General features: G+C 41.8%; 1 protein-coding gene across 8 annotated transcripts in view; it reads right to left on the bottom strand.

Annotated features, from left to right (window-relative positions):
• Window positions 1-19,993, bottom strand: part of LRRC2 (leucine rich repeat containing 2) — a 179,880-nt gene that overhangs the window by 44,265 nt on the left and 115,622 nt on the right. For all 8 annotated transcript variants that reach the window (XM_077344525.1, XM_077344527.1, XM_077344524.1 and 5 more), the window contains one exon: window positions 3,342-3,549. In XM_077344525.1, coding sequence (XP_077200640.1) covers window positions 3,342-3,549 — 208 coding nt within the window. The remainder of the gene's footprint in view (window positions 1-3,341; window positions 3,550-19,993) is intronic.

The following is a 19,993-nucleotide window of genomic DNA, read 5'->3' on the forward strand; positions in this document are numbered from 1 at the left end:
CAGAGTAGAGGGAAATCCTAAAAGTGGTCTCCCAGCCTGACATACTATCAATCACACTACATTTATTTATTTATTTGCTTGTTTGTTTGTTTATGCATACTGCGATTTATCCTGGTGCTCCCAGCAAGCTGGTTCACGGCGGATCACATTAAAAACCCCAATACAATATTAATAATACAATATTAACTTATTAAAACACCCATTAAAAAAACCTGTGGTGGCGACAGTTCAATCCCATGGTGCTAACTTAAAACTGGTCACAGGGGGTACCTGGGGTGCCAACCCATCACCCATAGCGATGGCAGACTGGTAGGATCTTCCAATTCATGATCTTCATTCTTTTCTCTTCCAGGGGGGACCAGATCTTCCCGAACTGGTCTCTACCATAGACCCAGCGGGAGAGTTCCATCTTACAGGCCCTGTGGAATGCCAAAAGCTCCTGCAGGGCCTGCAGCTTGTCCAGGAGCTCATTCCACTAGGTCAGGGCCAGGACCAAAAAAGCCCTGGCCCTGGTTGAGGCCAACCAAACTTTCCTGGGTCCCGAAATCACCAGCAGGCTATTACCCAATAGGACAATAGGTGGTCCCTAAGATATGTGGGTCCCAGACCACGAAGGGCCTTAAAGGTTAAAACCAAAACCTTGAACCGAATCCGGGCCACAGCTGTCTCAGCACTGGCTCAGTGATGAATATGGGTCCTCCCAAGATGTTCCAGTGAGGATTCTGCACCATTTGCAATTTCCAGGTCAGGCCCACATAGAGTGAGTTACAAAATTCAATTCTATAAGTGACCGTCACATGATTCACTGTGGTGAGGTGCTTGGGAGACAGATAGGGCACTAGTAGCCTTGCCTGGTGAAGGTGGAAAAATGCCTAGCGGGCTACCGTGGTGGCCTGCACCTCCATGGATAGCGAGGTGACCGAAGTCACACCCAAATTCCTGGCCTAGGGCATGGTGATCAGCTGTGTCCCGGTCAGGGTGGGTAAACATGCTTCCTGATCTGCCTCCTTCCAACCACAGGACCTCCGTCTTAAAGGGGTTGAGTTTCAGCTGACTGTGCTCTAACCATCCAGCTACAGCTTCCAAACATCTGGCGAATGGATCCGGGGGGGATCCCAGACGGCCATCCATGAGGAGTTAGATCTGTCAACTGCATTATGGTTTCGCTCCTCTAATCTACTTTAAATAACAGATTGGAAATGACTTTGTATAAAACAATGCTATTTTTATAAAGTGCTAACCCAAAACTCATAGCAGAAAAATACATTTTAAAAGGAATATTTTTTAAAAAAATTCTTAACAGAGCACTGGCTATTATCAATGGCTTTTCAGGGTTGTGCTTAGTGCTATGCATAGATGGCTATGTTTTGCCTAAAACACAAGATGATATGCAATTTGAATATTTGCTTTACAAACCAGGTTATGAGAGGAACTGAAATTTACACAGGCTTTATATTGCCTTTGCTTTCTGATTCCTTCATGATCTTCAGTAATCTTCTTCCACAGTACAAAAGCTAGCAGGAAGAGGATATATATATATATATATTCAGTTATTTATTTTTAAGTATATTGGGGAGATATTCTGTCTACAAATTTCCAATAGGTTGGTCCTTTATCATGAAAGAATCAACTACGCACCAATACGAGTATTGTTTGAACTTAAATATTATTACTTACAATATGCATTGTTCTTAATAGCTGGGTGATATTAAGTCCAAATGAACAGAAATAGGACAATATTGTCAGTGTTGACAATATTTGGTATGAGAGGGTTAAGTTTTATAGAAATCTGCAAAACTGAATAAGAAGTTTGAACTGAACATGACAACAAAATAGAAATCAGTAAGGCAATGAAATAAGAGCAGAACTTTCTGCAAAATGAAGTGCAGAGAAAACCAGATAAGCGCCAGAATTAAAAGGGGGGATTCTGTAGCTGAAGAGAAAGAGACCCACCAAGGAGGTATTACAGTCATCAACTTGAAAAAAGACAGGAATATAAACCTGTTTCCTTGAAGTAGACAGACACCAAAGAAATAGGATATTAAAAATATTTGGAAGTTGAAATTGCAGGTCTGAGTGGGGTTCCAATAAAGGAGAAAAGGAAAGTGGCCAACATGGTGCTGCTGAAAATGAAAAATAGCAACATTACTGAAGAAGGATCAATGACAAAGAAGATGAATAGACCAATAGTTCAGTTTCATAGAGACGGAAGGAGCCAAACAGGCCATCTAGGCCAACCCCCATTAAATTAATGAAAGCTCCTGTAATAGGCACTAAAACACGACTCATCCTAAATATTCCTAGAAGCCCTCCAGTTCTCCTGCTACTGCTATCACTCTAGTTTCTAGGACACTGACACTGTTCAGTTCCACATTGGTGGTTTAGTCCTAATTGGGAGCGATTGAGAATTGGGCTTTTATATCACTTCCACACAGCTTCATGACACATCCATGTACATTCCAGCTTTTCAGCCTTCTTTTCAACACCTAATTGGGTTGGAGAGTCCAAATCTTACTGAGTTCTACCATCAGGGATGCCATTTTCTCTGCTCCAGTCCTTTGCAGTGGCCATCAGGAAGGTTTTAATTTTTAAAAAATGGTTATAGCAAAATCATTATAATGGTCCCATGTTACAACAATCCATCTCTAGTACTCTGAATTCCCACCTTTTATTTTCCGCCTTTTTTCCAAAAAGGCAATAGCCTCTTTCATTGCAAAAATATAAGAAGATTATTTCTCAGCCACAAAAGAACTAGAAATTTTTTTAAAAAACACAGAAGCTAGAAATTCAGAGGATGCAGCAGACAGTTATAATGATTCGATCATATAGAAACTTCGTTTTAAACACATAAACCAATACACACACTAGTGATGCAGAGTGTAATGGCAATAGTGTGTGTGTGTGGGGGGGGGGGTCCTTGGGGAAGGCAATTACAGGTAACCTGTCATGAGGGAGCCCTCCTGCCACTGTGCTTAATCAGCAGCTGTGGCAGCAATGAGAAAATCTCAGGTTGCCATATGGAAAACCCTGTTGATGCAGAAATGAGCTATGGCATAGACTCATTACATGGAACTCTGAAGTAAGAAGGAACCATAATAAAAGAGCCAGGATATTAGAGGCTATGTGGGAAAAACTACTGGAAATTCTCAGAACTTCATCTTCATCATGAACAGCACAGGGTGGAATCTGCGGAACAGAAGAAAAACTTTCTTCCATCGAGGGGAGCGTGACAGCTCAGGTCATTCCACTATCAGAAGCAGTAAGATACAGAAAATCAAATCAGTAAAATCATCAGTTCACGGCTTGTGCTCTTCAGTGCAACTGAATGATGGGAAACTTACCGTCCAGTCATCTCCCGAAAGGTGAAAAATAAACCTGCTTTGTCCTTTCTCTGTTTCATTCAATAAGGCAATCTTCTTAAAAAGCTGTGAGTTCTGTTCAAGAGTATCCAAAATGCTGTTGGTGTCTATAAACCCATTCTTCAGATATGCAGCTTGTGGAATGCATTTTCTTCTGCACTCTAGCATAACATCCCACTCTTGCCTTATCCTGAAAATAGTGCAAATGAAAGGATTTTTCTCACTTGTTTAAAGAACTGTATCAAAGTAATATTTGAATGGAGGATTCATTGAGTATTCCAAACAGCTTATACTAGTTCTGCCTGTATAAAGGATAAAAGGATATAATGTGCTCACATCCAGAAAGGGAAAGGATGCTGGTTTAGAAAATATGAAAATGCATATTGTTAACTGACCATGCAAGTAACCAGAGACCTGCTCAAAAATCCACTATTACATAATTATGTTTGTAACATCCAGCTTCTTTCCAAGGGAAGGAGGAATAAACTTCTCATTTTTTTCTCCTTTTCCTGAAATTGTTTTCTGTTGCTCTTTCAGCAAAATAATTAAAGAATTAACTGTGACTGAGCATCCCAGCTAGGTTCTCATTCATGAACTGAAACTGCCCAGAAACCATCTGATAGACTCTTTGGCACCTGAGATTTGCTTGAAATGGCAGGTTGAAACTACAATAGGGAGTCAACCCTTGCTTTTCAAAGAATACTGCTTTAGCAAAGCAGGCTTGTGTTGTGTGTTTGTGTGTATCTGCATGCATGAGTGTGTGTGTGTGTGTGTGTGTGTGTGTGTGTGAGAGAGAGAGAGAGAGAGAGAGAGAGAGAGAGAGAGAGAGAGAGAGAGAGAGCAATTAATGAGTCAGAGGAGAATGCTAGCCATATGTTCTTCCTAGCACAATGTTTGACACTGAGTATGAATGAGACAACTTTAAAGCTCTCAGTCTGGTATTCCTTACTGAAAGTGACTTTGCACATGAAGTTACTAATGTGAATCAGTAAAGATCACCAGGACTACAGGGAATTCTCATGAGCAAGACAATGGCTATTTTGAGAGGTCATCCATACATTACCATAAAAAGCTACAAAATGTCAAACTAATATCCCTGAATAAAAATCAACCCAGGAGAGTTAGACATGTGTCTTTTCTGCATGCTTTCAATATGCAAGAGTCCTTACAAATGTTAGTTGCTTCTGAGAAAAGAAAACAAGAGGCAAAATAAACAGAGAAATTCAAAAGAAGCATCATACAAAATCTATACAAAATATGGTGAGGAACTCCATACAAAATCCAACTGAGATTAAAAGAAATATTTTGAAGGACACAGAAATCAACAGCTTGGACTTAGACAAGGATATAATTTAATTAAAGAATGGCAGTGTGGCTTGAACTGCTGGATTACTATTATACAACCCTCAGGAAAAGAGTCTACTTCCTACTGTCAGAACAAGCAGTCCTAACAGTGTTGATCCATAGGGAGGGTTGATAGGTTCTGGCTTTGAATTGGATAGTCCTGTATTTGCCCTTTCTGTCCAGCAAATCACCTGAGAAAATACTGGATATATAAATGTGTGGTATTTTCTAAGTACAGTCAGAAACCATAATAGCCAGTCTCCACACCCTTTTTTCTTTCACAGCTTGATTTGTAACACCCTCCTTTGGGTTAAACATGGAGCTTTGCCTAAACATCTCTGAGGAACTGATGTTAGCCTATCACACAAACCCCATAAGATCTCCTACTGGTTGCTGGGGGGACATGTCAATTTATGTTTGCGGGTCTAATTTGGATCAAGGCAATAGCCTGTGGGGAAAGAGCTCTCCCCCACATATCACATTCACAACCTGAAGCAGTCCCCTGGGAGCCACTATTTTCTCCTGCTGGGGAAACCTATGTGTACTCATGGCTGCACATCTGATTGACAGGCCCTAGAGTAGGGAGGACATGAAAATAATGCATTTGTAACATTGGGTCCTCACATACATTTCCCAAGTGGATGTCAATGAGAAAGGAATAGAATTCCTTACCCCCAATAAAAGCACTGGGAAATCCTTTAATCCAGTGGTTCTCAACCTTCCCTACGGCTCTGGGCAGTTTACATAAAACATATAGAACATTTACATTAAACCAAAACTGACCAATGGCTTCAAGATCCATTGTTCATGATTGTTTATAAATTGTTTTTTCCCCCGGGGTTTCTCAGTTCAGTTCTGCCTCTTGTCCCACCATGCCAATCTCACTCTTTTCTTCTTCTCCAGACAGACGAATGCTCTATCTTGATTTACCCCGTAAGGCTGTTGTGTGGATGGCACCCCGCTCCGGCCAAGCTGCTTGCCCTGCCACGACCCCTGTGAAGGGTCGTTCAACCCCCAAAGGGGTCCTGACCCCCAGGTTGAGAACCACTGCTTTAATCAAACTATCTTCAAAGGTGTAGGGGGGTGGAAATACTCCTAAAAGAATGTAACCTTCCTGTCATCCTTTTTCTAGCATTCAGCTTTCACACTAAAGTTTATTAGCTACAGAAGGGGAAACAGGGAGAAGGAGAGCTCTTTCCAGAGCAAAACGGCAATCAGCCCCACCACAAACACTCCCCAACACTGTTTTTTCTGTGAATGGGGGAGAGTTCTTCCTGTTTCAGCTCCTCCTTCTCAGGGCCCTAAAAATTAAATCTCAACCAGGTTGGGGGAGGCTCATAATGCACCTGCATATAAATGTTCATACATGTCAAGAAAATGACGGTGTGCTGCTCTGTTTCTACTTCCCCTTTACAAGGGGAAAAATCAACAATAATTAAATCATATAGAATCAATAAAAGCAACAGCAGTTAAAAGTACACAGTCGAGTTCAGTACAGTTTAACTGAAAACCTTAAAAAATAGCAACAGTGCAAAAGACATCCCCAAAAAGAACACTTTGAATAAACCATCACCACCCACTCATAATAAAACCTGGAGAAAAACAAGCCAACTTGGAGGAATGTTAGCCCTCCTTGGACTGTTTTATCTTTAGAAAGTCATCTAAGTCTTCAAGGAGGGCAGATAATCAGAGCCTAAGGACCACCATACAGAAAGCTGTCACTCTTTCTTTCTGCAGAGTTAATATGCCAAGAAGCCAATCTGCAGAAGATGCATGGTTCTTTGGGTCTTTCTGGTTTTGATGTTTTACTTTATTTTGTACTTTGATGTGAGCTGCCTTGCAAAGTTCATATATTTAAAAAAGAAGGTAACTCTGGTTAAAAATGTAACCATTTGAAACTCCATGAACCCTTTAACTCATGCTGCAGTTGGCTTCATAGCATCTTGCGTTCTAGTCCTTATTTCTTACACCTGCTATTTTTATTGTTTTTTGAAGAATTCACCAAAAAAAATGCAGATCCTTTGATTCTTTGGGGGGGTTGCCTAGAATGATTTGCAAAGGTTCTTTTTAACAAATTTAACAAATTTCTAACAAAGTTAACTACCAATTAGCACTATTATTCACATCATATTTTAAAATGTACATCTTCCTTGTGGTAGCATTTTTATAACCTTTTTTAAAGAGACAAGGAAGACCAGTGTAAACACTGCCTATTCTATATTATGATCTAAACAATACTCTGTGGCAATGCTGTACTACTACAGAGCAAGTTTTCCACATTCCAAGAAAACAAACCCCTTCTTTTCCATGTATACATACAGCCATTATATTCCCCCACTTATTTGGTCCCTAGCCTGGCAACTTGGAAACCTTTCAAAAATTCTTGGAAATCCTTGCTGGACATTCATTCTTAGTCTGGAAAAAGCTGAATGCCTGAGCCATCTCAATGTATCACAAGAATGCAAATGGAAACCTGATGGTTCCCTGTTTACATAGAAACCAGTACTACTGGTACTATACTGAGCTTAGCCAATATAGCAGTATGGATACAATAGAGAGGCATTTGATCATCTGGAAAGCCTAAATTAGGTCTGAATAAAGGCATTAGCGTACTTAAGATCAGATAGTCTAATCATCTGCATCCACTGGGATATCATCATTAACCAAATAAATCAATATAGGCTTTCCAGTCTAGAAAAGTAGCTTCAAAATCAATTACTTGCCGTTTTATTCAATACATTCTTCTAATCCTTACCCAAGCAGGAAAAACCCAAAGCTTGTGATAGGAATATTGATATGCCTGATTAACTTTGGAGATGGATTGCTAATTTGTATGCTACAAGTGAAAGCAAATCAGTGCATGGAAGTGAAATGTCCAATCCAGGGTTCATTGCTACACTCTAGTTAGTCAATATTAATAAATGAAACTATTGCTGTCTCTTAATGAATGCTTCAGTACTTATGGGGCATGTTATGTTTACACCATAGTTAAGTAACAATGTAACATTTACACCAATGTGGCTAGAGACTATTACACATATGGAAGAAGGATTCTGCCTGAATATCTCTAATTGGATTGGCAACTACACAAAACAAGTCCTATCCAGTGGACGAATTTAAAATGGACATTAAAATGGAAAAATCCCACTGGCTCAGCCTGTCAAAAGACATGTCACCCCAGCTGCTATAAGCACCCTGGACTGCACACACTTAACGGCTCAGATGTAAGAATCTGATGCTTTGCAATTGAGCCCTGCATATACATGCTGTTTCTTTATGCAGACAAAATCATTTACAGTGCAATCCAGGGAAGCACTTGGGGAGCTGACCATCTGCTACCCTGACATATCTCAAGGATATGCTAGCACAACCCAGGAATATGCCACTGTGGCAATGCCAGGGTCCTATGCTGGAGCACCCCCAGTACATCAGTGTGGGAGGAGGCAGGGCCATGGGCACAGCAAGAGTTAGTCCTCTCCCTAAGAAATTGTTTTATTTTGGTGGTATATGCAGTTTGGTTGTTCCTTTGTTTTCCTTTCTCCCACCCTCTAAGTATTACAGGTATAAAATACTTGCAGTTCATAATCAACTCTCTTCCTAGCCCTTCTCCCACTAAAATCCAACAACCCTCAACAGTTGGTCAGAATTAAACTGTCAACTCCAACAGCCATTTTGGTGTAGTGGTTAGGAGTGCGGACTTCTAATCTGGCGTGCCAGGTTCGATTCTGCAGTCCCCCACATGCAACCAGCTGGGTGACCTTGGGCTCGCCATGGCACTGATAAAACTGTTCTGACTAAGAAGTGATATCAGGGCTCTCTCAGACTCACCCACCTCACAGGGTGTCTGTTGTGGGGAGAGGAATGGGAAGGCGACTGTAAGCCGCTTTGAGCCTCCTTCAGGTAGGGAAAAGCGGCATATAAGAACCAACTCTTCTTCTTCTTCCTTCTTCCTTCTTCCTTCCTCTTCCTCTTCCTCTTCCTCTTCCTCTTCCTCTTCCTCTTCTTCCTCTTCTTCCTCTTCTTCCTCTTCTTCTTCTACACCCACCATTTGAAAGTGGCCAGCTGAAGTTCCTGGAGTTCCTGAAGTTGAAACTGTCTGTTACAGAAGAGCCTCCTTATGCCCCCCCCCAATCAGGCCTCATCACCTACTGTCCCAGAGGGGTCCCTCTCTGCTGTCTGTGACTCATCCTGTGGCCAGAGGGAGGGAAGCACCATATGCAACGTTCAATGGAATGGACACCATATGGAAGTTTGACACATGAAGAAAAACATTAAATTTTCTTGGGTCTAAAATGTGTTTAATTCTCCCATCTTTCTTATCTGCTAGTAACATACAAGAGAAGAAACCCTCTGGTGCCTGAGACATTGTAACCTCCTCTATAGTGTCCTTGTCAATTGCCAAAGTATGGGTAAGACCCAAAGCTATTTGGTTGGACCCCCTTACATGTAAAAAGTAAGGAGGAATAGACTTAAATTCTAATCTATAACCTAATCCACCATAGCTAAACCCCACACATCTGAGGTAATAGCCTTCCACACTGTGGCAAATGATCCTGCTCAGAATAATGACTGCTGGGATGAAGTTACCTCTCTAGAAGAGGGCTGTTACTAATTCAACCTAGGTGAACTGGAATGCTTTATGCCTATGATAATCCTGTTGTAGGGTAAATGGCCTTGGAGTAGGAAGCTGACACTGAGGAGCCAGAAAAGTGATAATCTTCTTATACTGATGCCAGGGCTGTCTCACAAAGACCTCAGCTTTAATTGGGATGTAGATTAATGTAGGACTCCAAGGGACAATCTGCTTGTGCTTATTTATCTAAGAAAGCATCTTAAACCAAGTGTGGTACCAGAATATGATGAAGCTCACCATGGCCTGCACATCTAAATCTGCAAGATACCAACCCACATTAATTTGCTACTTAATGTTTAGTTTAATGGCCTCCATATGCAGACCTTTAGCAAGAGAACACATCTTCCAGTGGAAGTTCCAGTAATTTTAAAATATTAAAATGCAGAAAAATATAAATTTCAACCTGGGACATCCAGTTTTCTCCTTTATCTGTGGTATAGCAGAGTAGTGTACCTGATGGCCCTTTGACAGTAACTCCTCTGTAACCAAGGTGGTTGTCAAATAGTCAAATGACTGCAGGTAGCCTGGAGAGATACAGGTTTTTGCCACAGTTGCTGCATGAGGTCCTCAAGGCCTTCCAACACTGGAAAAACAATAATCCTGGGAAATTCAGTTCAGAATTCTATATTTGAGTTTATGCTGAGGTAATGGCTTTTATCTCAAGACACTGGGCCATATGAATCATATGTTCTCCAAATATTCAAAGACTCCATGTGAAATACCTGAGACGGTCAGCCTCTCATCTGCTCTCAGATCCAAAGTTGTATTGGATCTGTCAGATTCAATCACTGTTCCTTCTCTTATTATAGGAGTAGGAGAACGCAGTCTGTGAAAGATGGCTGCTGAAGGCAGTGAGTGTAATAGTACAAACTTTCATCCATAGGTCTTACAAAGTTGTCACTCCATTCCTCCAAATATCCTGGAGACATCATGTAGTTGGGGCTGAGACAATAGAACCATGGCCATTTGTTCTGGATCAGACTCAGGTGGAACCTGGCCATGTAGTAAGTTATGTCTTCTCATCAGAACGTACCACATAAGACAATTTATAAATTGTTCAAGCAGTTATGTCATATATGTGATTGAATGTCCTTGCGGAAGACAATTTGTGGGTTGTACATCTAGGAACCTAAAAACAAGGTTATGTGAACATAGGAGCAATATTAGATGTAAGAAACTAGCAGCTCCCTTGGCAAAGTACTTTGTGGAAGCTGGACCCACGGAGACGCAGCTGCGATTCTGGGCCATCGAACAGGAGTTTACATCAGCAGATATATCATCCAAACTTTTGAGGAAAAGAGAACTGTTTTGGATAAAACCAGCCGAACTCTTTTACACGTGGCCTGAATGAGGAGATGGACTGGATGTCGGCATTTTAATATTTTAATATGTATCAATGTTGTATAATTGTATTTTACTTTGCAGCTGGTAGACTTGAGATGGTGTCTTCCCCCTCTTTCTCCCCCCCCTTCCCCCCCCCTACACACACACATCTTTTTGCAGGACTTAAAGGCCAGTCCACAGACACTTGCTGATGCAACAGCAGCAGAATTACATCAGCCTTAAAGATGGGCATAAATAGTTTCCTCCCCATTACAATGATATAGCTTCTTTTTCTGACGCACATGAGATACACTCTCAGCACAGAATTATATAATATCGAAGGTATGTATGGGGATATCCTGTTGGTAATATGGGCAATTTTACTCTGATTTTTCAAAAGTAGACACTTATTTTTTATTATTTTTACAGAGTGGTGACCCTAGGCATATGTCATAGGAGGTGGTCTCCAAAAAGTCTAAAATTTACATATATTGGCTGGAGCCATAATTTACACTAAGTCACCACTCATGTTTGAATGATTTACATATTAGACTCTCCTTTTTAAATCATGCTCATTCTGATATTTTTCATTGTTTTCCAGGATCCCATTCAACCACTAAGCTAAACTTTATGAGTTTAAAATATTTTATATAGAGTGTATTGTCACAGTTCTGACCACTGAGGAAGACCCAGTAGGGTCGAAACGCGTTTGGTCTTATATGCTGTTAGTTCTGTATAGTTTTTATGTAGTTTTTATTCTGTTTTTAATTGTGCACTATAATAATCAACATTTTTACATTATTTTATTGTTTTATTATTTAAGGTTGGGTTGTGTTCCTTTTTTGGTTTTCGTTTCTCAACAGAGACAGAAATAAGTGGAGATCTCAGACCCAAAGATGGGGCACTGGGCTTCTCCTGTAAGTTGACTTTTGCTTAAGAGAGCAGATAAGAGTGTTCTCCTGGGGAACTGATTTAAACTTTTCCTTTGTTTCCCCTTTAGCCTTCTTAGATGGAGTCTCAGAAGAGGTGAAATGAGCCTGACGGGAGCACAGCTGAAGTATGCTGAGACACAGATTCTGGAGGTGGAGCCCAACACATCAAGGGCAGGCTTGGACGAGGACTCTAAGGCTTTAAGTGCTTTCTCCCACAATGCTGCCTTATGTGTTGACACCCTACCCCCCATCCAAGTTTAAGGAATGAAGCATTAGGAGGCCTTGCATGTGGAGACACTATGCCCTTCACCCAAACTGAACAAATGTTGTATTTGTCAGCTTGGGTCATCTTCAGTCCACATTGGAAGCACTTCATAAAAAGGGCTTTCTTAGTCATGGAAAGGACCCAGAAGCCAGCATAGTTTCAACAAATCAGATTAAATTCTCTTAACTGTAGCTGGAGACTAAAAAAAAAATGACCTTCTCCTTCAGTAGCAAAAGAAGAACAGAAGGTAGGGGGCACTGCTATGCAGAAGCATATAATCCCCAAGTGGAAACAAGTTCCTACACCAGCATGCAGCACCCCCTGAAGGTTTTTAGCTGTAAAGACCTATCCGATAGCAGGCCTGCTCAGTCCTATGTGTGACTCAGACTCAACTTTTATTGGCATACATAAACACAATCCAAGGAAACAAAATGTATTAGACAATACTATGTTCCTGCATTCTCAAACATAAGTTATTTATTTGGAACATGCTTCCAAGGGCCTCGGCTACCCTGGCAAGTTTAATGTGATCCTTTTTGAAAGCATTAATTTAATGAGGGATTTAGAATTGACTTTGGAATTTAAATCCCTCAAATATGACTGGATTAAAGCTCGTTCGGGAGAGAAGACTGGACACTCCAAAACAATATGTGCTAGTGTGTTCAGGACATTACAACCATGTAGACAGAGTCTTTTGAAGGCAGGAATCTGATGAAATCTTCCCCAATATACACTTGAGGGGAAGGAGTTGACTCTGGCAAGAAGGCCCTCCCAGCCAAATGAGAATCCAGCTCAAAGAGATAAATTGGTAGGAGTTTATAGTTGGATGAAATGCCCCAAAATTGGGGGGAACAGGTATTACATCGAAGATAAAGTTTGCATTTCAATATCCTCGAGTCTAAGTGAAATTGTCTTGAAAATATCTTTTTCATTCAGACCCATAAGCCACACGATATCGAGCCCAATATTTTTCAGTTTAAGTAAAATTCTATTGTGCCAACTGGAAATGAATGGATTGCAAATAGGTCACATAGCAGGCTACCAGAGTAGGCTGAGAAATGAATTTTCAGCCAATATTTGAAAGTCAAAGCCAAGCTTTCAAAGCCAGGTGTTGCTGACCTAATTCAGTAAGATGGTCCGATTTGTGACACTTTTGGGTATCTTGAATGAGGATCTTAAGAACATGGAATGTAGAGACTCCAATTTATTATTAAGGTCAAGGATCAAGATTGGAATGCCATACAAAATTTGCAGGATTAATTTCACAGAATAAATGAAATTTAGGGATGTTTTCATGGTTTTGGCAATCTGTTTCCTATGATGTGCCCATTTGTTGTTAAAGGAGAAGTTGAGGCCAAGGTATCTGAAATGGGACACCTGTTCAATACTGTGCCCATCAATCTTCCATGAATATTTATAGTGGGTTTTAGCAAAAACTAAGATCTTAGTTTTCTCAAAGTTTATTTCCAATTGTTGTGACAATATGCCATGAAGACATGATGGTACTGTTGGAGACCAACACACAATCTGGACAGGATGACGGTGTCATCAGCAAATAAAAGTAAAGGGGTTAATTTTTAAAAAGGGGGGGTCTTTTCCCCAAAATGGGGGGATGGCTACTTATGAACTGCAGAAAACCGGGGAGATCACGCAAATATAGATTAAATAATTTTAAATATAGTTTTAACAGAAATATATAGAATAATTAATAAGGTAAGGATTTATCATCACTAAAATTTTCTGTTCTTCAATGTGGTTATCTATCATTAACCCACTTTGATGATTGGTGTTATATTCTTGTACTACAATCAATAACAATTACTCATGGTTTTTACCTCTCCCCAAAAATATGCTCCAGTGGTGCAGGGGACACAGCATCCACACCACTTGACTACCAATTGAGAACTCTACATCCCATAATATAAAAACCATAACATGTATCCAGCCTGTCAAAACTTCACTGCCTTTAGTTGGTTATTTTCATAAACTGTTTTTTAAAACCCTAGATTAACTACTGTAGCATGTGTAAAATACAAACTGATAAACTATGTCTGCAACGTGCAAACTGGTAAAAAAAACATACTCAGAAACCAGTAAATGATACCAAAATAGATAAAAATGTTCTATAATACACCTTAAAGCAGACAGACTCCAAAATAGTTTTTAAGATTAAACTGATTCCAATCCTCATCTTACCTTATCTAATATTAAATAAAAAAGGCCAAATCCTGGAAATTTCCAGCTCATTACTCTTACATGTTTACTTAATTATTAATCTTGATATGCCTAATTATCACTAGCTCTGCTAGTGTGGAACAGATCACACCTGTGTTGATTGAATCATATTCATTTTATAGGACTCTATATTTAGTTGTGCTAACATAGTATTGTGACAGATTTCTTACAGTTCCATTTTTAAAAATAAAGTTCTTATAATTACAGTATGCACTCTAATCAAATGACCATTTCAAACGATTGACAACTAAACTGTAAGCCATAAAATTGTGCAACAAAATTAATTTGATGGCTGTTAAATGCCACAAAAAATTGCTTTGACTGTATATCTGCTCCTCGGATCTTGAGAAAAATGTCACTATACTTTTCTTATCAGAACTAGAAAAAAAGGCAACACTTAAAAGAATCTAAAATTGCTTTTGGACTCCAAAAGGCCTCCATACAGCATTACCACCATGTTTCCTGTTGTTGTTTTTAAAGGAAGCTTCCACAATGTCCAGAGGCCTTGATGTCCTGCAGATGAAGGAGAAGGATGTCCTCAAATTTCTTGCTGAAGGAGGTCCTGTGGCTGGATAGAAGGGGACAGGACCAAGAAGCGCGTCTCCCATGCCTGGATGGGGTGCAACTTATATTTGCACAAATGGCCAGGAATTTGGGTTTGATCTTTGATGCCTCTTTATCTATGAAGGCTCAGATCACGAAAGTAGCCTGCTTGGTATTCTTCCTTCTGTGCCAAGCATGGCTACTAGCACCTTACCTGTTCTCGAAACACTTGGCCACAGTGACCCACGCAACAGTCACTTCCAGATTAGACTTCAGTAACTCACTCTATGTGGGCCTACCCTTATCCCTGACACAGAAATTACAGCCGGGTTATCTTGGAGGGCCCATGTCCAGCCATTCCTGAAACAACTGCACTGGTCTGTTTCCGTCAAGGTGGTGGTTTTGACCTTTAAGGCTATACATGGCCTGGGTCCTACCTATCTGTGGCACCGCTTGTCTCCTTATGCCCCACCTGGGTACTTTGTTTGGTGGGTATGAATCTGTTGAGGGTCCTGGGCCCCCAGGAAGCACACCTGTCCTTGACCAGGGCCAAGGCCTTATCAGTTCTAGCCCCTGCCTGGTGGAATGAGCTCCCAGAAGAGCTGAGGGCCCTGTTGGAACTCTCTGGGTTCCGCAGGGCCTGCAAAATGGAGCTCTTCCACCAGGCTTTTGGTTGAGGTTGGGCAGAATACAGGATGATAAGAGCGGGTCCTTCCCTGTCCTTGTACAATCTGGACCCCCTGGAAGGGGGCTTACCACTGCCCCCAGTTTACACCTAATTGCCGCAGCCGGGAACAGAAAACTGGAGACTAGGGTAAGGTGACCAGATTGTCCCACTTTTGGAGGGACATCTGGGGGTACCTGGCAAATGGTACTTATGTTGAAATTTATATATATATATATATATATATATATATATATATATATATATATATATATATATATATATATATATATATATATATATATTACAATACTATTCTTGCATTCTATGCATTCCATGAAACTTTTTGTTGCTCCATATAGACCAAATTTGTAATCAAGCCCCCCCCCGGTCAATGGTGTCCCGCTTTACCAACGTTAAAATCTGGTCACCTTAGACTAGGGGCCTAATATGGGATTATGTGTTCACCATCTGTGTTGTTTTATCTGTTTTATTGTATTTTATGGGTTTTATATTTTAGATATTGTGAACCACCATGAGCCAACTTGTCTGGGAGTGGTGGGATAAAAGTCAAATAAATAATCTCTTTTTTTTTGTACATAGGCCAGACACATGCTCATAGAAGAATGGAAATAAAAATAGGTGCAATTTTGGCAGCCATTTATTGGTCAGAAATTATTTATCTTTAACCGCTCCTGCGGTTAAATAAAAGGGTAAGGCCACCTGGGGAGGAGTTAGGGCGGGCCCTATCCAGGATAAAAACTCAGAGGGCCCAATCAGGAGCCACGAAGTGGCTCCTGATTGGGCCCTCCAAGTGTCCATCCAGGGCCAAGTAGCCAATGAGGAGGCACGCGAAGCACCTTCCAATTGGCCCCTCACCAGGACAGACCAAAATTCCATTCACCCAGCCCAGTCTGGCTGCCAGTCTGCTCCTGACCACCGCAGGGAGAGGAGGTCAGCAGAGCTGCCAAGGGGGATGAGAACAGAGGCTGCGCCAGCCCTTTTCGCCCCAAGGCTGTCCTAACTGTCATGTCCAACTGCAAATTGCCTCAGAACCCTGACAGAGCTGGCAGGAGGTCCCCCCCCCCCTTCAGGCCTACTGCGAAGGATCCTCTGACAGGCCCTGACTGAGGGGAGGGAGGCATTACCAAGAGCAATGCAGGGGAGCCTAAGGGCCTTCCTTTTGAGAGGGGGGGGACTTTCCCCTTCTGCCAAACAGTTGCCTGACAGGGAGGCCACAGAAAAGCCCCTTCTCCTTAAAATACTGCTCTGGCCAGGGGTTAGACACAGACAAGCCATGTGTCTTTCTTCTTTGCAACTCTCTGCAGGTTTGAGGCCACTGCACAGTGTTATTCTGCAGATGAAACTGTTTCATCTGCACAACAACCCTGTGCAGTAGGCCTCAACATTCAATCCCATGCCCTTACAGACTGGACAACTCCTCCCCTTCCTCTTCCCACTGCCAAGCTCTAGCACCCGTTGTATTCTTGGAGACAACGGGCTTTGCCCCTAGTAATAAATATTTCAGTAAAAATGTCATCATATTTAATTTCTATGAGTGTACCATAAAATTTAGAGGTATTTATTTTATTTATCTATCTATCTATCTATCTATCTATCTATCTATCTATCTATCTATCTATCTATCTATCTATCTATCTATTTATTTATTTATTTATTTATTTATCATACTTCTATACTGCCCTCCCCGGAGGCTCAGGGCGGTTTACATTATAACAGAGAACAATACATAAAACAGTCTGTAGAACATGTATAACTGATAACTAATAATTGTAACCAAATAACAACACAGTATAACAGTAAACAATATAGTAATACAAACAGGTCCAGGGCTTATTGATGGGATTCTGAGGGGGGGGAGCTGGGGCCCTTGGTCATTGATTGATTACATCTGGTCTCGGCCAAATGCCTGGTGGAGGAGCTCCTTTTTGCAGGCCCTGCGGAACTGTTTAAGCTCCGTCAGGGCCCTGATCTCCTCTGGGAGCTCGTTCCACCAGGTGGGGGCCAGGACAGAGAATGCTCTGGCCCTGGTCGAGACCAGGCGGACTTCTTTAGGGCCAGGGATCCTTAGCTGATTGGAGGCAGTAGAGCGCAGAGCTCTTTTGGGGGTATAGGCGGGGAGGCGGTCCCTCAGGTACACTGGGCCCTGACCGCATATGGCCTTGAAGGTAATTACCAGAACCTTTAGTCTGATCCGGAATTCAACTGGTAACCATTGTAGCTGATGGAGAATAGGCCGGATATGAGACCTCCACGGTGTTGCTGTGAGGATCCTGGCTGCTGCATTTTGAACTAGTTGTAGTTTCCGGGTCAGGGCTAAGGGCAGGCCTGCATAGAGCGAGTTACAAAAGTCCAGTCTAGAGGTGACTGTTGCATGGATCACTGTGGCTAGGTGTTCCGGGGCCAGGTAGGGCGCTAGTAGTTTGGCTTGGCGGAGATGGTAGAATGTCAGCCGCGCTACCTTTGTGATCTGGGCCTCCATTGTGAGGGAGGCGTCCAGAATCATGCCTCGGTTCCTGGCGGAGTGAGCCGTAGAGAGCTGCACACCATCCAGGGTGGGCAGGCGCGCTTCCTCGCAAGGACCCTTCCTACCTAGCCACAGGACCTCCGTCTTTGAAGGATTGAGCTTCAGACGACTCTGCTTGAGCCATCTCGTCACTGCTTCCAGGCAGCTGGCTAATGCTTCTGGGGGAGAGTCAGGGCGGCCATCCATCAGGAGGAAGAGCTGGGTGTCATCTGCATATTGATGGCAACCCAGCCCAAACTTCCGTACCAGTTGTGCAAGAGGGTGCATGAAGATGTTGAATAGGATAGGAGAGAGGACCGCTCCTTGTGGGACTCCACAAGTAAGTTGCTGGTGGTCTGATGTTTTCTCTCATATTGCAACCCTCTGTCCACGATCCTGGAGGAAGGAGATCAGCCATTGAAGGGCTGTCCCTCGTATTCCAGCATCGATGAGGCGGCAAGCTAAAAGCTCATGATCGACTGTGTCGAACGCTATTGAGAGGTCTAATAATATCAGCAGTGCCGACCCGCCTCGATCCAACTGGCAACGGAGGTCGTCCGTCAGGGCAACTAGCGCTGTCTCTACCCCATGGCCAGGCCGGAAGCCTGACTGGGATGGGTCTAGGACCGAAGCTTCTTCCAGGTATTCCGTCAGTTGGTTTGCGACTGCCCTTTCTATCATCTTGCCCAGAAACGCTAAGTGCGAAACGGGCCTGTAGTTGTTAGGCTCTTGTGGGTTTAGAGATGTTTTTTTCAACAGTGGACGTACCACAGCCTCTTTCAAACCCTCCGGGAATTCTCCTGTTGTGAGAGATAGGTTGATTATCTCCCGGAGGGGGCCCTTTATCTTTATGCTAGCTGTTTTTAGGAGCCAGAATGGGCAAGGATCTAGTGGGCATGTAGTTGGTCTTGTTGTCGCTAGAATCCTGTCCACTTCGGTCAGCGTGAGTCATCTGAAGTTACTCATAGTTTTCTCCAAAGACGGCCAAGGGGCCTCTAGTTCACTTTTTGTATCTAAGGTTGGAGGGAGGTCGTGGCGGAGTGTCGAGATTTTGTCCGCAAAATGACTCGCAAATGCCTCACAGCTGATGTCCAATTGGCTACTGTTTTGTTGCCCATCAATCAGGGCAGTGAGGGATCGAACTACCTTAAACAATTGAGCTGGGCGTGAGTCTGCAGATGCGATGGTAGCCGAGTAAAAATTGCGTTTTACTGACTTTCACCGCCATCTCATAGGCTTTCATCTGCATTCTATAAGATGTGAAAAAATAAAATCTATATAGATTTCTTCTGAGGCCTGTGCAAAACAATCTCAAGTGACAAAACCACTATTTGATATGTTGCCTTTCACAATAGTAACATCAGCATTACAATTTGAGGAGATGGGATATGTAGTTGAAACATTTTCTATATTTACCTTTAAACTGTTCGTTTAATGATACTGAGTGAATGCTAATGTTTCTTAAAATGTTGAATATTTTAATATATACAAATTTCTCATAATGGCAAGTATTAGGATGCTGTATTTTTGGAACATCATTGGGAGGCACTACTGGTGAGCATATGAAGCTACCTTGAAGACCCTGAGTAGGTCAACAATGTCTGGTGGAAAGATCTCATGACAGTTCTTTGTATGCATCCAAAGTTTCCTTTCTACTAATGTTGGAACCTTCTTCTAACACTGGTGCAAGGATCTTTGCTCTTGAAGAAGCATGATGTTCAACTTCTGGAGGACTCTTTTTGCCAGAGGAAAGCTACATTGTTAATTGATTTTTAGTTCCTATATGGAAGTCAAATTTCAGGGCTTCCTGGAAGCACTTGGCAGTAATGAATCTTTATACAATTTAGCTGAGTTCTTCTTCTATTCCCATAACTATGGAATCAGGCATTAAATATAGTCCCCAATACACAGTGACTTTTCACAGTTGCTCCCAATTGTTCAGGCACTGTAATTATTCCAATAAATGTAACAACATAAGCATAAAACTGAAAACATCCTGTGATGGGGTTCTGAAGCAGCTTGGTTTATGGATAATATAATAAGCATGTATTTTGCTTTTTACACTGGATTAATTACAAAGCATTAAAATATACAGTACAATGGTATAGATTCCCTTCAAATGAAAATATGAAACAATGAATAAATCATTGTTGTCTATGAGTAATCAA

Source organism: Paroedura picta, chromosome 7, assembly GCF_049243985.1.
Source record: "Paroedura picta isolate Pp20150507F chromosome 7, Ppicta_v3.0, whole genome shotgun sequence".
In the NCBI taxonomy this organism is placed as follows: Eukaryota; Metazoa; Chordata; class Lepidosauria; order Squamata; family Gekkonidae; genus Paroedura; species Paroedura picta.